The sequence below is a fragment of the Elephantulus edwardii genome, unplaced genomic scaffold (assembly GCF_000299155.1).
Source record: "Elephantulus edwardii isolate Elephantulus edwardi_28Jun2011 unplaced genomic scaffold, EleEdw1.0 scaffold00052, whole genome shotgun sequence".
In the NCBI taxonomy this organism is placed as follows: domain Eukaryota; kingdom Metazoa; phylum Chordata; class Mammalia; order Macroscelidea; family Macroscelididae; genus Elephantulus; species Elephantulus edwardii.
The window spans coordinates 10,997,873-11,016,368 of record NW_006399802.1 but is presented as its reverse complement, the minus strand read 5'-3'; the positions used below and the strand labels follow the sequence as shown (position 1 = coordinate 11,016,368).

Sequence of the window (18,496 nt, the reverse complement as noted above, 5' to 3'; positions counted from 1 at the left end):
ATATCATGGCCGCTCTTACTCAGCAGAATTGCTTTTCAAGGAAAATGTGAGCTTTCTTGACACAAAAGTAGTGCCCGCTGTGATAAGGCCGTGCAAGTCCTGAATTACAAGCCACTTAAAATTGAAGTCATTCCTTTGAGGTCTGTACAAAGAAGAGGAACAAGGGATAAAGGACGTCCTCTGGGCTTTGGTGACTCCCCAGTTCCTCCTTCTGGTCTGGAACCTCCATTTGTGCTTGTAATTCTAGACCACCCCTGCAGCCTGAGATTCCTTAGGCTACATCTTTGTTCATCTCTTATCCCCAACACAGTGCACTTAATTTGTCTGGTGCAAGGGTGGATGAACAGATGAATGGACGAGAGGTGTAGACGAACACTTCTGCTTGGAGAGATACTGGGCTATAGGGTGATGAATGCGTGCTTTGCAGCCATTCCTGCCACTTTGAGGAAGTCATTCAGTTTGTCTTCATTTTTTTCTAAGAAGTGCTTACCTCATAGAGGACGAAGTCAATGAGAATGCATGCAGACCACTTAGCATAATGCCTGACAAGGATAAAGTTTGCAAATACATGTTGGTATTTTTATTCTGTGGGGATTGTATAGTTTGTCAGGGCTTTGCTGTCCTAGAAGTCATGGTCACACAGACTTGAAGGAAGTTTCCAGGTCCTTCTCGCTTGCTTCCTGTCAGTATTGCTGTAGATTGCTTCCACTGCTATCAAGAAGCGTTGACAGAGCTCCTTGTCCGTGCCCTTGTGTCTTCCTGGCAGGCCGCACCATCATTCTCTCCACACACCACATGGATGAAGCGGACATTCTGGGGGACAGGATTGCCATCATTTCCCATGGGAGGCTGTGTTGTGTGGGCTCCTCCCTCTTCCTCAAGAACCAACTGGGAACAGGCTACTACCTGACTCTGGTTAAGAAAGATGTTGAGTCCTCACTCAGTTCCTGCAGAAACAGCAGCAGCACCATGTCGTACCTGAAAAAGGTGAGTTGCAGGCTGGTGCTGGGTTAGGGGGTGTGATAGCTTGTCTGCTTCTCCCGTATCCTGCCACGTTGAGGCCAGCTGTCTCCCTGCTCTCTGATCTCTTTGGGAATCTCATTGTGCTTCAGACAGGGAACACTCAGGAACTTCTATCCCTATTTTGCTTTCTCTGTTGGGTTTCATTCTCCCTCTCTGCCACCACCACCATGGGAGAAGAAAAATAAAGAACCATGACTGAGGAATGTTTGCTTAGTTTGCTCGTGGTATCATTAAACTTCATTGACCTTAGCTTTTCAGTGACAAAAAAAAGCAGGTATCTATTAATCCAGACATTCACTCTAATAAACTCTGTTCTTAAAAGAAAATAGTGATTATAATAGCATTGCTACCATTTTTAAAGGTGGGTTTTTTTTAACTTTTAAATCTACTGATTACAAGTATAAAGCAACCCTGAGAATGAGGTCTGAATAATCCTTATCACAGATGAAGGAAATGAAGTTCTGAGGGTTTGGTAGCTTGTTCAAGATAATCCAACATTTGAATAACAGTGGTGGGACCAGAACACAATAGCCAGGTGTGCTTTCCTCTGAGAGGAAAGAAGCATAGACCACGCCTGAGATTTATTAGGACACTCCTCTCTGCCTGTGCAGTCAGAGTTCTCTTTCATGGAAATCCTAAAATCATCTACATCCCAACCTCCAGCCACCATCTGTTTATTTATAAACTAGCACCTTGTTACTCAGAGTGGTCTGGAGACAAGAGCACTCACATTCCCTAGGAGCTTGTTTATAAAGCTTGGGCTTAAACTCTGACCTACCGAGTCAGAACCTGCAATTTAACAAGGTCCCCAGGTGACCCCAGGTGAACAGCTAAAGCTTGAGAAGTCTTGGACTGACTGGCTTGCCAGGTAAATTCCATGCCTGAGATAGTTGGTGAGCGGTTGGTTACATCATTCATCAGGAGGCACATTTCTGTTGACAGCTCTTGTTCCCAGCCCATTGGGGTTAGGCTGTCCACTTAGTAGACCCACGTTAAACCTGCTGCCCGCTTGCTTGCCTGACAGGAGAAGCGTTTTCCTCCATTTCTCACTAGTCAGAAGCCTTCTCCAGCAAAGGTGATGGTGGCTGTACCTTTGTTCAGTCCCTTACCCATTCTCACCTCCTTCTTTGCCATTAGGAGGACAGTGTTTCTCAGAGCAGTTCTGATGCTGGCCTGGGCAGCGACCATGAAAGTGACACGCTGACCATCGGTAAGAATTCTGGGGTTTCTTATTCAGGTGGTGCCTGAGCTACACCCAGCTGGGCAGAATGGAGGCAGAGGAGGAGAGGTGCAGAGGCTGGTGGTGCTGGATCAAGGTTTGCCGCGGGGCTGGGGCTGGGCGGCTGTGGGTGCGGGTGCAGCTTGGTGGCAGGGTTGGCTGATGCTTGCTGGGGAGCCCGGGGCTTGGGCTGGGAGTGGGCAGGGCAGTGTCTCAGAGAACTGAGATATGCGGGGGAGCTTTGGAGCAGAATCATGGGTCTGTCTGGACTCTGGTGTCACTGAGGGCCCAGCCAATAAGGGGAGATTACAGTTTGGTGCTTAAGGAGGAGGAGGAGAGCCCAGGAGATCGGGAGCAGTCTTCAGAGTTGCTCAGGAGACGCATAGAGACATAAGCAACTTTCCATCAGGAGCATGTGTGAAACTGATGGCCCTTAACCCCTACCATCTTTGTCCAGGCCTAATGGCTGGCATGGCCCAGGAACACAGCTTCTTCTACAAACCATTGATTAACCTTCTTTTGTGGTAGATTGAAGCTTCCTTTAAAAGTTTGGGAAGAATGAAGACTCTTTTAAAGTTACTTTGGTCACAGTTTCCATGGAAAAACCTAGAGTTGTAGCACTATACCTTAGAAAGTCATTCATTCAATGTTTTCCATGCTTTGAATACCTATAGTGCACCTGATTTTGTTAGCAATATAAAAGGAAGACTTAGTTCTTGGAGTCAGAATTTCTCAGGCTAGAGAAGAACATGCAGAATGACGTAAGCATATGGCACAGGTCCAGCGTATGAGCTGCGAGCTTCTGGGGTGCAGGCTGACGGAGAAGGCAGGGACTGGCTGGCCCTTGCTTGGTGACCCCTGAGCGGCTGAGCTGTCCTTGTGCTCTTGTCCCTGCAGATGTCTCCGCTATCTCCAACCTCATCAGGAAGCATGTGGCTGAGGCCCGTCTAGTGGAGGACATTGGCCATGAGCTGACATACGTGCTGCCTTACGAAGCCGCCAAGGAGGGAGCTTTTGTGGAACTCTTCCATGAGATTGACGACCGCCTCTCAGACTTGGGCATCTCTAGCTATGGCATCTCAGAGACCACCCTGGAAGAAGTAAGTGATTGAATGTCAGCATGGAGCTCTGGTGACAAGATCAGGGAGATAGTGGGCACTCCTGCTAGGAACAGGCCACAGTGGGGCTGGTCACTGTGTCCTCTCAGGTCTTTGACACCAGGGTAATTAATGTTGGATCCCCTTAATCTTTCATCCTGTTGGATGAAATTGTTGAGATAGCTCTTTGGTAGGGTTATATCAAGTAGATTCTCTTAACCTGAAGATGGGTTAACATATGTGGAAGATGTGTTTGTGAGAAGTGCTGCAGCTTATTGATGGTGTTTTTCAAATAATCAGTATAGATTCATTTAATCTTCACAGCAAGATAAGAAAATCTAACACTTGAACATACTGGGATCCAGAACTAAGCTTTTGGGTCTGAGAGCCCATTCTGTCTTTATTGTACAGCATGCCTTTAAATGCAATGTTATAGATTGTTGTCTTGGAAAAACTTAGCTGACCCAGTGATTCCCAAACTTGACTGTCTGTAGGATCATGTGGGGGGCTGTATAGAGGCTAAAAATTGTAAAGGTAAATTCCAAGGCCTTTGAATCAGGATTTCTGGTGGTCAGGCCTTCGAGTCAGTGTTTTTTCATCATATGCTTCCTAGGTCCCTTTTTTGCATCCAGGGTCTTTAGACGAGGGGTAGAGTTCACATTCTCCCCTCATGTTTGAATCCCTGCTGTATCATTAGCTCTTGCCTATTTCTGGTGACAGAGCTCATTGCCCCCTGGTCAGTCCATCTTGAATAGCATCACAGAACTAACCTCACAGATTTGAGACCAAACCTGGATGAAGCCACTTGATATATCCCCTGTAGGTTCAGAGCAAATTGCTGCTTCTGCTGCTGCTGCTATGTCCTCATGTTATAACTTTAATTTGAAAATGATTGTCTGGATTGATAGCTCTCAAGACTGAGAAAGAAATGGTCTCTGGCAATAACGACTATGCTCCCAACTGAAAAAGTGCTGTTAATAAATGTGGCTTCTCCTTTCCTTTCCTTAAGGGGCTAACAGGCCATTCAGTAATATAATAACCATGGTAATAATGGCTACTCTCCTAATGTTAGTGCTTGTAATGTTCTTGCCTGCTTCTTCTTTTCAGATATTTCTCAAAGTGGCGGAAGACAGTGGAGTGGATGCAGAGACCTCAGGTAACCCTCAAAGATTGGTACCCTCTTGCTCGGTAGTGCCCCCAGCAGGCTGCGAGAGACCACTCGGGATTCTCTTTGATTCATTCTATTCCATTCTCCTTTGCAGTGACTAGGTTTGCATCACATGGGGAGGGCTTGGTTTTTTACAGATAAAGTAAGATGTAGCATTTCTTTCCTTGGCCCTCAGATGGCACTTTGCCAGCAAGACGGAATAGACGAGCCTTTGGAGATAGGCAGAGCTGTCTTCACCCATTCACAGAGGACGATGCCATGGATCCCAATGATTCCGACATCGACCCAGGTTGGTTCAGACATGATCTACTCATCATTATTTGAAAGTGAATTCATCCAGGTTCTTCCCAGGTATTTGTTTTGGTGGCGTTGAGCCAGGATGATAGGTCCCTACAGACTACAAAGGGAAATAAGAAAAAGGAGAACAGTCACTTTGCTTTTTCCAGAGTTGTACACATTGGCCACATGTGAGAGAAGAGTCTCTTCTCATCTCTTCTGTCATTAGACTGAGATCTTCTCTTCAAGAGACACATAGAAGAGGATTTTTCACTCCTGGGGACCCATTTATTTGTTTTCTTTTCTGGAAAGTCCTTGTTTGTTAAGCTTACGAGAAGTTTAAGGATTGCAAAGATGAATGATTTTGAGAGTGTCAGAGAGGTGAATTTGTTAGTGAGGTTAACTCTGCCATTGGACTTAGATATTTGGGATTCTGACTCTGCCATTGACCTTAGATATTTGGGATTTGTGTGTCTGTGTTTGATTGGGATGGAGAAAGGGAGCAAGAAATCTAATAAGTATTGATAAAATGCCCAAGCTTTAAGACAAGGACTTCTATAAAAATTTTAGGAAGCAAAATCGTTCATGCCATCTCAGTCACTTGTCAAATGAATGTATATCTCCTATGTTCACTGACAGTATTTAGAGATCATTTAAAGTGGTCTTTTTTTAGCCAAAACCAGAATCAGAAACAATTTGGTGGTATATGTTCTCAAGCAAGTTGGCATACATATGCAACTTATTTCATAAAATTCCTTATAGAGGACTGAGCCTAACTCGCTTCATCTGAATGACAGATGACATTTTTATGACAGAGGGACTTATGTGTGGACACATCTTTCATTTGCCTCAAAACCCTTAATTTTCTCCTCTTATCAGACAAAAGCTGAAAGGCTGAGGCTTCTGCCACTGGATGTCTTAGGTCCTAAGGATTTTGGAGTGTGGCTTTGTCATGAAAGCCCTTCACATCTAAGATGTATTTTACTTCAAATGCAAGCCCTCAGGCTGGTTGATGAAGGCATTAAGAGGTTGGGGCATGACAGTGTGGAAATATGTCTCAGATAATTGGTGACCCTTTGTGTTGCCTTTTTGCAGAATCCAGAGAGACAGACCTGCTCAGTGGAATGGATGGCAAAGGTTCCTACCAAGTGAAGGGCTGGAAGCTCACACAGCAGCAGTTTGTGGCCCTTTTGTGGAAGAGGCTGCTGATTGCCAAGAGAAGCCGGAAGGGCTTCTTTGCTCAGGTGAGAATTAGTGGCAAAGGCCCAGAGCTTAAGTCTCATGGATGGGCTGCAGGCTGCCTGTCTGCGAAGGCAAGAGGGGGCATCACTGTTAGGAGGTGGATGTTGAGACAAGCTTACCCATGTTTCTGCCTCTTCTAGTTGTGTGCTCACAGGCAACTTACTTCTCTGGGTTTGATTTCTCACCTGCAAAATGGGCATAGCAGTATTACCTGTAATTAGGATTGTTAATTAGAATTAAAAAATATTTTTATGTTCATTTTAATTGTAGAAGAGAATGAACAAGGACAATGTGTAGAAAAACTAGGTAGGCAAATATAACTTTTATAACTTGAAAAATGTGATGAGGTACACTTAACATATGCATTTATTGGGAGCTTGATTTTTCAACTAAGTTGAAGTTTAACTGCAGACAGAAAAGATAGGTAGAGAGATTAGGATATAATGGGAAAAGAGAGAAGGCTTGATAGGCTCTTGCTTGGTTGTCAGAGTTTGTATTTGGCCTAATGGCAAGAAGCTGCGTTGAAATCCTGAAGGCATGTGATTCGAGTCTACCAGCTGCTCTGCATGGGAGAAGGATGGACAGTCTCCTCTTGTGCTATTAACTGCTTCTGAAAACCCACCGGAGGGTCAGCTATGGGTTGGTTCTGACTCAACAGTCTACAAAAACAGCAGGAGAGAAGAAATTACTTTCTAAACTGAGGAAGGATAGAGCCAAGACCTATAGAGATTCTTTCTCACAGACTGTGGTGGTGATGGGAAGAGCCTCCGTTTGAAGACAGCTTGCAGTTTGAACTCTGACTTTGCTACTTAGAAATTGTGCCCCATTGGGCCGATTACTTAATCTCTCTGGGCCTTGATCTCTCTGCTTGCACATTGGCGATAATGATTACGAGTACTTGGGGTTCTTAGGAGGGCCTGTGGCACTGTGGTTAAGGCATTTGGCAGTTAGCCAAAAAGTTTAGAGCTTCAACCTCAGCAGTGACTTTGTGCAAGAAAGAGTCGCTTTCCCTTTAAATCAGCATTCTGTACCTTTAAAGATTTATAACCTTGGAAACCCTACAGAGCAGTTTACTCTGTCTTACAAGAATGCTCAGTTAGAATTGACTCCATGGCAGTAAGCTTTACTTAGGATTAGAATGATAATGAGATGAGGTAATTCTCACTACAGTACCCTCCTATAGATTTATTAACTAACTAGTGAAGTGCTGTCTGACATACTTTAGGCATGTAGCAAGGAGAGACCAGTCCTTGGAGAGGGACAGCATGCTTCGAAGGATAGAAGGACAGCATGAGAGAAGAAGACCCTGTATGAGATGCATTGACTCAGTAACTGGGGTAATGGGAGTAGGTGTGTCAGAGACAATGAGGTTTCCCCAGGATAGAGCAGGGTTCAGACCTGTTGTACATAGAGTCGTTAGTGTCGCAACTGACTCGATGGCACATAACAATGATAATTTTGTGCATTAGTATCCTAGAATAATAGAACCAGAGGCATCGTTTTTTAAAGTATGTATTTCTCAACAATTAATTGGACTAGCTTGAAGTTTACCTGGAAAGTATGCACAAGTGATTCTTAGAGAAGATATGGATGGGAAGTTTGTAGAGGTTCAAAGGTAATTATACTTTCTGAGGTGACCATAAGATACCATGACCACTGTTGCTTTCCCGTGTACCATGGCTGTAGGGCTGGTATTACCAGTGTGAGAATGGAATGGGTCATCTAGGCTCTGTCCTAGGATTAAAAAAATAGAAAAAAAAAATGAAACAAATGAACAACAACAAAATAAAAAACAACAAAAAACACCTCCTTAGGCTACAGGGAAGGTGACTGCCCTGGAAACAGCGCCAGGCCTCAGGTCTCTCACTCTGGGAACAGGGCTTATTCAGCCTGTGTCCCTGCCTTTCTCAGAGCTGTGCTGGCCTCCAGACCTAGTGCTGTCTTATCTCGGGTCTTCATGGGGAAGATGGGCAGAGCCCAACGTTCTGGCATGTGACCACTGTTTACTCTGTAAAGTTTTCACCTTAGCGCCTCTGCCGAGTAGCCATGGCCCCAGGTCTTCTGTTGTCCAACTTCCAGAACAGTCATAGAGGGAAGAAGCTTTATTCTCAAAGCTCCATTACATACCAGTTACCAGTCAGGTCTTGGAGGCACCTGGACACTGTCACTGGCAGGCCTGCTATGAATTCCTCCAGAAGGGCCCTGCAGGGAAGTCTTCTCTCATAGTCAGCACCTTTACCTGCCTTCTTGTGTACCTCTTAGCTCTGTCCATTGATACAAATAAGACAGACCTCCCTGGGAATCAGGGTTAGTCAGACCTGAATGAGAGTCTGACCAGATTCATTTGCCTGCTAACTGTTGTTGCCAGGCTGGACCAGATTGCTCCAGAAGTCTCTTTAGTGAAGGCTGTGCCCATGGTCAGTACTGTACCTCCCTTCCTGCATAGCCTGTAGTCCAGGCCTCAGAAACCAACACATACTACTATCCTGGAGAACAGTTAGAACCTGTCTGCTGCCTGCTAACAGTAAGCACTGCTAATAGACCACAGTGTGCTAAATAGAAGGTCGGCATGTGGTACACAGAGCTGGGAGACTGTTGGGCTGGCTCAGAGAGCAACAAGGCAGACCTCCCTAGGGGTCTCCTTAAAGTATGACCGCCCTTCCCTCACCTGATGACTATTAGGGTCTGGACTGATTAGAACTCCTATTGAAGGTTCCTTAACGGTAGAGTGCGTCACCCAATTGGAAACTGCTCCCCTGTAAATACCACAGTGTCACTGGGTTTCCGAAACCAAGACCTCTTCGGACATCCTTCTGGGAAGTTCCAGCCCTTCCTGTGGAAAACCTGTGCTTCCCTGAATGGTAGATCAGATAGAAGTAGCCCCCACTAAGCAGGGAAGGAGCAAAACTGGATGGTAACACCCAACTTCAAAACTGGCTCACCGAGTTTTTCCTGCTAAAACCAGGGTTTCACAAACCAGAGAAAGGACTGCGCCCTCTGGTGAGCAGATTCATTAGTACATTATATACTTTTTAAATCTTAAGACTCATAAGTACATGGTGTCTTATCTGAGTGGTGGTTTAGCTGGAGGAGAGACTGACCACAGTTGAAAAACAAAATCTGGAACTCCCAAATCAGATCAGTCAAGGAGGAGTGACCATCTATGAAATAGTAAGCTCTGGAGGCTCTATCCACCTAAGAGCATCGAGGAGTAAGATGCTGAGTGCCGTTCAGTTGGAACTGACTCCTAGCTGACCCTCCAGTGGCTTTCAGAGGCAGTAAATCACATGAGAAGATACTGCCTATCTTTCTCCTGTGGAATAGTTGGTGGATTTGGACCATGTGCCTTTGTGTTTGGGAGGCAAAATTCCTTACCACTAAGCCACGAGATCTTCCTACTTTTCTTTGCAGAAAACAGTTCAGGCAAAAACCCACCAAATACTGGGGACAACTGAGAAATTGAACACCTTCAGAAATTCCGGTGCTCCAACTAAAAATTACAGTATGCACAAAGAAACAATGACCTAGGCAAATGAACATGATAAAGCAAGTTAAAGTACATCCATGAAAGAAAAAAAATAATGGGAAAAAAGGGCAAAAAAATGCAGTATTAAAAAACATACAGTGAAACAGTAGGTAGGAGGAATGAGGGCTGAATGTATGGCAATGTGGATGGCGCTTAAAGATCTACTCAATCGCCATCACAAAAGGACACCATCGTGTGACATCACATACAAAGACAAGCAAATAAATGTCCAGAGACCAAAGTTGGTTAGTAATTACTGAGAGTGGGAAGGAGCCCTGGTTATACAGTGGTTAAGGCATGGATGGCTCTCTAAATCCTGCTAGTTTGAACTCACCTTCCACTTCACAGGAGAAAGGTGAGTCTTCTGTAATGATTTGTCATCTTGCTAAGCTTGTGAGGCAGTTGTGCTCTGTTCTGTAGGGTCATTCTGAGTTGGAATTGACATATTAACAAGGCAGTGGAGAGGAGCCAAAGAGTATTAAATGGGGAAGGAAAAAAAAATCACACTGATTAAGTGTAGGGTTGAGCAACTGATAATTCTGATTGCTGTCAACAGGTTGCACACATAAAAAGTTGAATTAGCAGATGTTATGTATTTACAGCAGTGACAGAAAACCTGGTGGCTGCCGAGTCCATTTATATACAAGTGAACACCTTCAGGGAGTTAGTCCCTTTGTTTGGAGGTTCGGGGCCATGGTTTCATGGGACATCATTGTTAGTGCTTCTGTTCTGTCTCCTGAGGAGCCCTGGTGTTGTGGTGCTTAAGCATGTAGCTGCTCGTCAAAAGATTTTATAAGAGTAGGAGAAGCTCAACATCCAGAAAACAAAGGTTCTCACCACTGGGCCAATTGACAGCATCAGGGAAGGTTAAGAGATTGAGATTGTTAACAGCTTCAGTTTGCTTGGCTCCATAATTGACACTCTTGGTACCAGCAGCCAGGAAATTAAGAGATAAATTACACTGGGAAAGTGGGATGTCAGGGACCTCTCCGGAGTACTGAAAAGCAACAGCGTCAGTTTGGAGACTAAGGTGCACCTAATACAGGCCATAGTCTTCGCAGTTGCTTGCTATGCATCATTGAACTGGATAATAACTAGGAATGATAGATCTTTGGTGCTGGAGAAGAGTGTTGAATATACTATGGATTGCTAGGCCAACAGTTCTGCTAGGATCGTCCTGTAGAAGGAGAAATCAGGCTGCTCTTTGGAGGCAAGGATTCTGAAGCTTCGTCTGACATACTTTGGACATGTTGTAAGGAGGGACTGGTCCTTGGAGAGCACATTATGTTTGGGAGGATCGAGGGACAGTGCAGGAGGGGAAGACCCTCGATGAGATGGGTTGATTCAGTGACTGGGGCAATGGGGTAGGTGTGTCTGAGACAATAAGGTTGGCACAGAGCAGGGTTTAGGGCCCTTGTACATAGCGTCACTATGAGTTACAAGCAACTCTATGGCAAATAACAACAATAAGGAGAAAAGTGTGGCCATCTCTGCCTGTAGAGATTATCGCTTTAGAAACCCTGTGGGAAGCTCGCCTCTCTTCTGTAGGGTTTAAGCTGGAATTGACTCAGTGGTTATCATTTTGGGTTCTTGGTTTTAATTCTGCCTCCTAATTCATTGTTGGAAGGAGGAGTGGCATCCACTTCCATAATAGCTTGCCTCCAGAAACCCTGTGAACCTGGAGAGAGGATGAAAGGCAGCCAGCCCGTTGAGGACTCTCCTTCATAGGGTCGCTATGAGTCGCCTGCGACTCGAGGGCACTTAACAACAACAACAGCAACAATTATTCATTGTAGTGCAAAAGTTTGCAACAACTTTGAGGCATGGCAACTGGTCTGTCTTTATCTGCAGCAATAAGAAGAGATGTCATTAAATTGTACATGTAGAAATTATAGATTGGTGTATGATTTGCTGTGTATCAATTTTTTTTTAAATGAAAGCCTTTGGGAGAACATGATAAGGAGTCCTCTTTTCTCAGTCCTGTGCTATGAGGTCTGAGAAGCTAACTGGACGTGTAGTACCATGTCCTTTTGCCCCTTTTCTAACATAAGCCTTTCTTTGGCTGTCTCTCTCTCTCTCACCCCTGCCCCATCCTGGGTATAGATTGTGTTGCCAGCTGTGTTTGTGTGCATTGCCCTGGTGTTCAGCTTGATTGTGCCACCCTTTGGCAAGTACCCTAGCCTGGAACTTCAGCCCTGGATGTACAATGAGCAGTACACGTTTGTCAGGTGGGTACATGCATGCGCTCTGCACCCATGGAGAAAGGAGAGCTCGGGCAGGTTAAGGGGGTCACTGTGCTGAGGACCAGGAAGAGATGCAGAAAGCTCCCACAGAGACACAAAGAGCCACAGTGATCAAACCTGAAATAATAGGCCTAGGTTGCTTCATTTGAACACTTTATACTACTGATACCAAGAATAAGCATATGTCAAGGTAAAATAACCTGACATGCTAAAGTCTACAGGTAGGTTATAATACATTTGGACTCCATAGCTGTGCTTTTACTTTATAGTTCAGTCATAAGACTTCTTCAATACATTGTTAAATCATAACACCACCAGTAGCTTCATGCTTTCTTTTCTGAACAGTACAATTTGTGTATTTATTATATCTTCTTGTGGTTTGTGGGTATTAGCCAGTGTTTGTTCTTTAGACAGAAACATCCCCTGCTCTGTAACAGGCCAGCACTTCAAATAAAAGGACTGAGGAATTTCTAGGTCTCATTTCTTGTCAGGAAGGTATTTTCTCCCTTCTGTCAGATTTGCAGATCTCTGGATACAAAGTGTGTCAGTGATACAGAGGGGAAGTTTTTTTTTTTTCTTTGTTAATATTTTTTCTAAACTTAATGCTTTCTTCTTATTTTGTTCTGTCATTTCCCCAGCTTCTGACCCTATATTGCCCAGGGATGGGGACGTGGCTTGTTTTGTGTTGTGACCTATGTCCATCCTTGTTTATATTAACTGGTTGTCAAAGAAAAACATCAGCCAATTATATCTGCCTCCTCTTTCTGGAAAAATTCTAGTTGTCTATGTCTGGTAGATAATTTTGGAAGTACTTTTGAAATCTCAATTCTTACTAACTTTGTAATAAAATGTATTTTTAAAAAATATATATGTATGTGTACATGTACATAAATATAACCCTTGAACAATGCAGGGTTGGTGCTGTAGACATCTTGTACAATTGAAAATCCATGTGGAAAACTTTTTTTTAATTATTAATTTCAATGAAAATTTACAGAGACTTTGGATTTCCATTCATTCATTGTTGGTGAAAAACTTAACCACTATTATTAGCCTATTCGTGGTCAGAAAACTGACTAAAGTATAGTCAGTTAACACATGTTTTGTATGTTAAAGGCTGGACCCTCACAAAATGACATTTTCAATACAAAATTAAAAACGGTACCTTTTTAAAAGTGCCCAAGTTTTCACACCTGCTGGTATGACTGCATTGACTATTTTGCAAATTTCCTTTTCTATCTTTTTTATTTTCACAGTAGTCCTCTTGTTGAAATACTTTGGCACATAGTATATATTTCATGTTCAGTTAAGAAGAACACTTACATCTTCTGAATCCTGGTTTTCATGAATTACTAAGCAGCTGCATCTCATGTTCCCACAGTAATGATGCTCCGGAAGATATGAGCACCCAGGAACTCTTGAATGCCCTCACTGGAGACCCTGGCTTCGGAACCCGATGTATGGAAGGAAATCCAATCCCGTAAGTTCCAGTTTATCCACATGCTCCCTAAGTCGCTGGCTTCTTAACTCCTTTTACTTGGTTTGATCATGTATACCCTGCACATGTCTGCTGCATTCCACATTTTGACTGCTTTCAATTGACCTTTGAGTCATTTTTCATTTTTAAGAGCACATAAAAAAGTCAATTTAGTAGCATACTAAACTATCTAGGAACAAATTCTGGTGAGGCCACTAAAATTCTTCAAAGCTAATCATTGCAGATGCCTATTTATGGTTTGAAAATACTAATATTTAATTTACATGACTTTACATGCCTGATCAAATGCTCTTCTCTCTCTCTCTCTCTCTCTGTCTGTCTCTCTCTCTCTTTCTGTCTCTTTCTCCCTCCGACCCCCTCCCTGTGAATTAGCCATGACAGGCTGCCATTATCTGTAATTTGACGTTTAGCTCCTCAAATATTTTACTGTAATAAGATGACATATAATGCCATAAAACTGGGTATTTTCTATTTTTAGAGTTGCATATATTTATCTTCAAAATACGTTTATTTCTAAAATTGGCAATGCATAAATAAATTACGAGAAGTACTCATAATGATTTTAAGTGTGTAGACTAAGACATCCTGGGGCATCATTGTAAGTGAAGTGCGATAGGTTCCTTGTCCTCTTCACCACATACTCCCAGATAGGTGTCCTCTATATAATGGATGCTCAGTGTATCTTTGTCCAGCAAACAAATGGGTGAGTTGCAGTGTGCTGGTAAATTGGATCGAATGGTATTCCATATGTGAGCATTAAATACGGTTGAATTATAGAAACCTTACTGTAAATGATTTTTCAAGCTTATAAGACTGATAGGGGATCAGTTGGATGAGACTACATTTGTCCTTGTGACGTTATAAAGGGATAGAGAAAATGTTTTTTTTGGTTGATACTCATTAATCCTGTGTTCTGGAGAGAAGAAAATAGCTGGTCCTCCTGGTGATCCTTGGTAACTTCCCTTTGCAGATACAAACCCTGCTTGGTGGGGGAGGAGGAGTGGACCACTGCCCCTGTTCCCCAGACCATCAAGGACCTCTTCCAAAAGGGGAACTGGACGATGGAGAACCCCTCACCTGCCTGCCAATGTAGCAATGACAAAATCAAGAAGATGCTGCCTGTGTGCCCCCCAGGGGCAGGAGGCCTGCCTCCTCCACAGGTGAGTCACCATCAGAGAACACCTGAGCAGATGAGGGCGGGCCGCCTCTGCTTAGAGAGCTGAGATGTCTGAAATACCATTGCAGTTGGGCTTTTTTCCATTGTGATCTTGATTCTTGTCAGATGGGAAGCATGGCAAGCCTTTGAGGGGTAGAGGCCTGGATCATTGTTTGATATCTGAGGGAGCTTAGCCTGTTTCTCCATTTTTTTTTTACCCCCATTGTCTTTTTTTCTTTTTTTTTTTTTTATAAATTAAATGTTTTTCTTATTAATGATTTTTTAAGTGCAACATACAGTTTTTACAGCATATTCTTTCCATTTTATTTTTTTCCCCATTCATTCATTGTTGCACATTTTCCTCCCTGCCCATCTCCTCCCCAGTACATTTTTCTCTTTGAAGGAAAAAAAATTATTTCATTGTTATACAATCCCCTGCCTCCCCAAGTCCACTGTCCACTTTAATATGCATTTGTTTTTCTGTAATCTGGTCATGGAAATAATACCTAATGCTATATTCCTTTTAAACAATTCTCTCCCTCATCTGTTTCAATGCAGTATACATTATTTATCCTCTCTTCTCCTAGGATCCCCCAATCCCAATATCAGTCCCATTTTACAGCAGTAGCACTATACCAGCATGGATCACTTACTTGTTTGAGTTAAAACAGAAATGAAATATTGTAGGAAATTGGCTTGGGACAGAAATACGGTGGCCTCTCCCATCACGGTAGTGTTCCAGGAAGAGGACCTGACTTCGTACATATGAGCTGGTGGGCAGATCAGTCTCTGTCCCTGCGCCTTTGTCCTCATGGATGAATCCTGGAGGTTGAATCAGTAAACTTCAGTCAACCCTGACCACTGATTTTGGGAAGACATCCTAATTTTTTCCCGAGAATAATTTGAGGCAGAGCCTTATTGATGTTACTGTTTCTTTATAGTCATCAGGCTGTAGATCAAGAATTGTCAATTCTAAATGAATTTGAGGACTCAAAGATGTCCTAGTTCCAGCTAATCTGTTTCTCAGTATAACTCCAGTGAATAAAAGAATTCACTAGACATGATCAAAGACTCTTCTCCTTAAAAACCTTTTATAACTATAAATAACCATATTTCACTCTGTGGTGTTTATTTGTGTAGAATATCTTTCCAGTGAAGACCTTGGCTGGGCATAGTGAATGGCCAGTACCAAGGACAGCATGAAGCAGGCCTTGCTTCTGGGTGGCTGGCAGTGGTGCCTGAGACTTGTGGTCAAGGCTTCAGTGACATGCTCGAAGGGCATATGTCACTACAAGTCTTGAGATATTCTCTGTTCCATTTCTCTATAATGACGCTCGTGTTTACTTTTTGTATGGTGACAGAGGAAACAGAATACTGAAGATATTCTTCAGAATCTGACGGGAAGAAACATTTCCGATTATCTGGTGAAGACATACATGCAGATTATAGCCAAAAGGTGAATATTGAATAACCTTGGTTTCCTTCCTCATTAGTGATGTCGAAGAACTGAAGGTTTAAAAATTATGGGATGGAATAGTGGGAGAAACATCGTGTTTGGCCTTATTAGTGTCTCCTGGAAATTTAAGCTAGTCTGTCAAACAAAAATAAATCATGAGAGGGATTGCACGTCAGCTTAAAAGACAAGAACACAAATAAATCTGGATTCAAATTTGAATCCTGTCACTTATTGACTGCTTGGCTGGGACAACTAGGAGTTTGCTTTTTTTTTTTTTTTTTTTAAAAAAAAGCCAGATTTCTATCATGTGATAATAGTGTTGTTTTTCGGTTTGTTGTGAGGGTGAATTGAAATCTGTCTTGGATGCTCTGCTATGGGCGGATATTAGGGGACGTCCTAGAGAGAGGCCTGGGCTCAGCAGCAGCCTGCCTTGCCTTGGGCTCCGTGGAGCTTCCTGAATCATCACGGCACAGTGGAATCCTTAACTGATGCTCGAGTTCCGACTTCTTCCTTTTCAGCTTGCTTAGCTTGGCTTCGCCGTTAGCCAGTCTTAGTAAATTTAAATGACAAGTGTGCATTGAAAGATCATTCCATTTGGTTCTTAAAGAAGAAACAGGGCCACTCTATATGCCCTCAGTCATCATTTGCTTTGAATTAAAACAAAACCCCAAACCAGACACCTTACGAGGGGCAGATAACAGGAAAAGAGTGGGCAGATGGTGAATAGGAACAGATGAAGGAGAGGACTGTCTGAAAGGAATGCATAATCAGGCATTATACATACGACATTTAACAATCTGGAGCAAGAAGTGCATTAGAAAGTGAATGAGGGAGGGGGAAGGAAGGGGAGTGAGGAGAACGTGCCACCAATGAACAAACGAAAACCCAGCCTTTCTGTAAACTTTCATTGAAAACCCAATAGGAAAAAATAAGAACCAAGCCTAATTCATAAGCGCACTGTGAAGAGTAAATAAAAAGTAGCTCAAACAGTGCTAAGAACAAAATAGACACTCAATTTGTTGTCATTCCTCCTTTTTCTTGGATAGCCTTCTTGGCTTAGGTCATCAGTTTTATCAAATTAATAGCCAATGAATTTGAATCTTCAAGATTCATGTTTCTCCTGTTTACTTTTCAAATGAATTCCAGTAAATTTATTTTTAGTTGTGATGTACATACTCATAAAGTTAATAACGTAGCCCCTCCAGCAAAACGAATAAAAATAAACAAATACAGAAATCTTAAAATACGACAGCTGTACTTCTTTTCAATCTAATGTTGCAAATGGCCATATGTATCTTGGTTTGTAAGGTAGTATTCAGATTAGTTAAATCCAAGGCAAGGTTCTTATATAAATAATGTTTTTTACTATCAGAAGAAGAAAGGACATACTGATTAGGGCTTCTTTCAGTTGATATGATCCTATCATGTCTCTTTAAGCATAAGCTGATTTATGTCCCTTTGTGTGTCCTTAACTAGGTATTTATTCTTTTTGCAATATCAAGAAAGGGATTAATGCTGTCTTTGAACTGATTTTCACTTTCTTTTTCTTTGGCTTTTTTAGCTTAAAGAACAAGGTCTGGGTGAATGAATTTCGGTAAGTTTTTGTTCTTTTAGTTTGGTTGGCTCTTCTGGTTTAAGAGTATAATTTTGATGCAGAAATGTGGATGGAGAAAAGGTGTTGGTTTAGGGACTGTTGTCACTCACTGTCGAGTGTCAATTCACTGAGAAATATAAGATGTGTCTTGGGATTTTAGTCAAGGGTGGTGTTTTTGGTGTTTGTTGTCGTCTGGCTGCCACTTCAGCAGCTTCTAAAATATTTGGCAAATTGATTTCCTTGAGGAGATTTCAGAATCTCTTGTGGGTTATTAGGGACTTCACAAGAAGTAGAATATTGTCAGGGAATACCTAACATAGTTATACTTTTACCCCAAATAAGATTCCCAAGGAGTCTTAGAGACTCAGAGTTTTTCAGGCCTCTGACACAAGGCCAAGAAGGTCTCAAGATTAATGAGGAGACTAACACTGAAATGATCGATTTCCATTTCTTTGCAACCCACTTATCTGTCTCTCTGGGTTTTGATGAGGCAGGTAGAATTAAGGAATAAAAAAAGAAAGAAGACTCCTTGAAGTAATTTTGTTCATCTTGGGAATGAAATGGCTCATACAGTTGCCTCAAGGGACCTCAGACCTTGACTTCCAGTCACTGCTTTGCACATTTCCTCCTCGATTTTTCCCCAGGTGGCAAGGATTCATGGAACTATGAGAAAAATTGATAAAGCCCTTAACAGTGGTCCTTAAGCTAGGGAGACCCAAGCCAAACTAATCCCAGTGCTGCCACCAAGTCAATTCCAGATCATGGTGACCTGCCATTGGATTTTTGAGGCAGTGAATCTTAATGAGGGAGCTCAGGTGGCAAAGCCCATAGAGTGTTGGACTGCCAAACTGAAGGTTGTACCTCCTTAGAGGTTCAAATCCACCAACAACTCCTCAAGAGGAAGATGGGCATTCTCCTCTTATGTGATTTACTACCTGGGAATCTTGCAGGAGGGGGAGAGGGAGAAGGAGAGGGAGTGGGAGAGAGAGAGAGAGAAG

The 18,496-nt window shown here is 42.8% G+C and overlaps 1 protein-coding gene across 2 annotated transcripts in view; it reads left to right on the top strand.

The window, feature by feature from the left end:
* ABCA1 (ATP-binding cassette, sub-family A (ABC1), member 1) overlaps positions 1-18,496 on the top strand; it is a 166,645-nt gene that overhangs the window by 122,328 nt on the left and 25,821 nt on the right. For both annotated transcript variants that reach the window (XM_006886906.1, XM_006886907.1), the window contains 11 exons: positions 767-987; positions 2,161-2,233; positions 3,140-3,342; positions 4,447-4,495; positions 4,683-4,796; positions 5,879-6,027; positions 11,655-11,779; positions 13,176-13,274; positions 14,263-14,452; positions 15,810-15,904; positions 17,466-17,498. In XM_006886906.1, the coding sequence (XP_006886968.1) occupies positions 767-987; positions 2,161-2,233; positions 3,140-3,342; positions 4,447-4,495; positions 4,683-4,796; positions 5,879-6,027; positions 11,655-11,779; positions 13,176-13,274; positions 14,263-14,452; positions 15,810-15,904; positions 17,466-17,498 (1,351 nt within the window). The remainder of the gene's footprint in view (positions 1-766; positions 988-2,160; positions 2,234-3,139; positions 3,343-4,446; positions 4,496-4,682; positions 4,797-5,878; positions 6,028-11,654; positions 11,780-13,175; positions 13,275-14,262; positions 14,453-15,809; positions 15,905-17,465; positions 17,499-18,496) is intronic.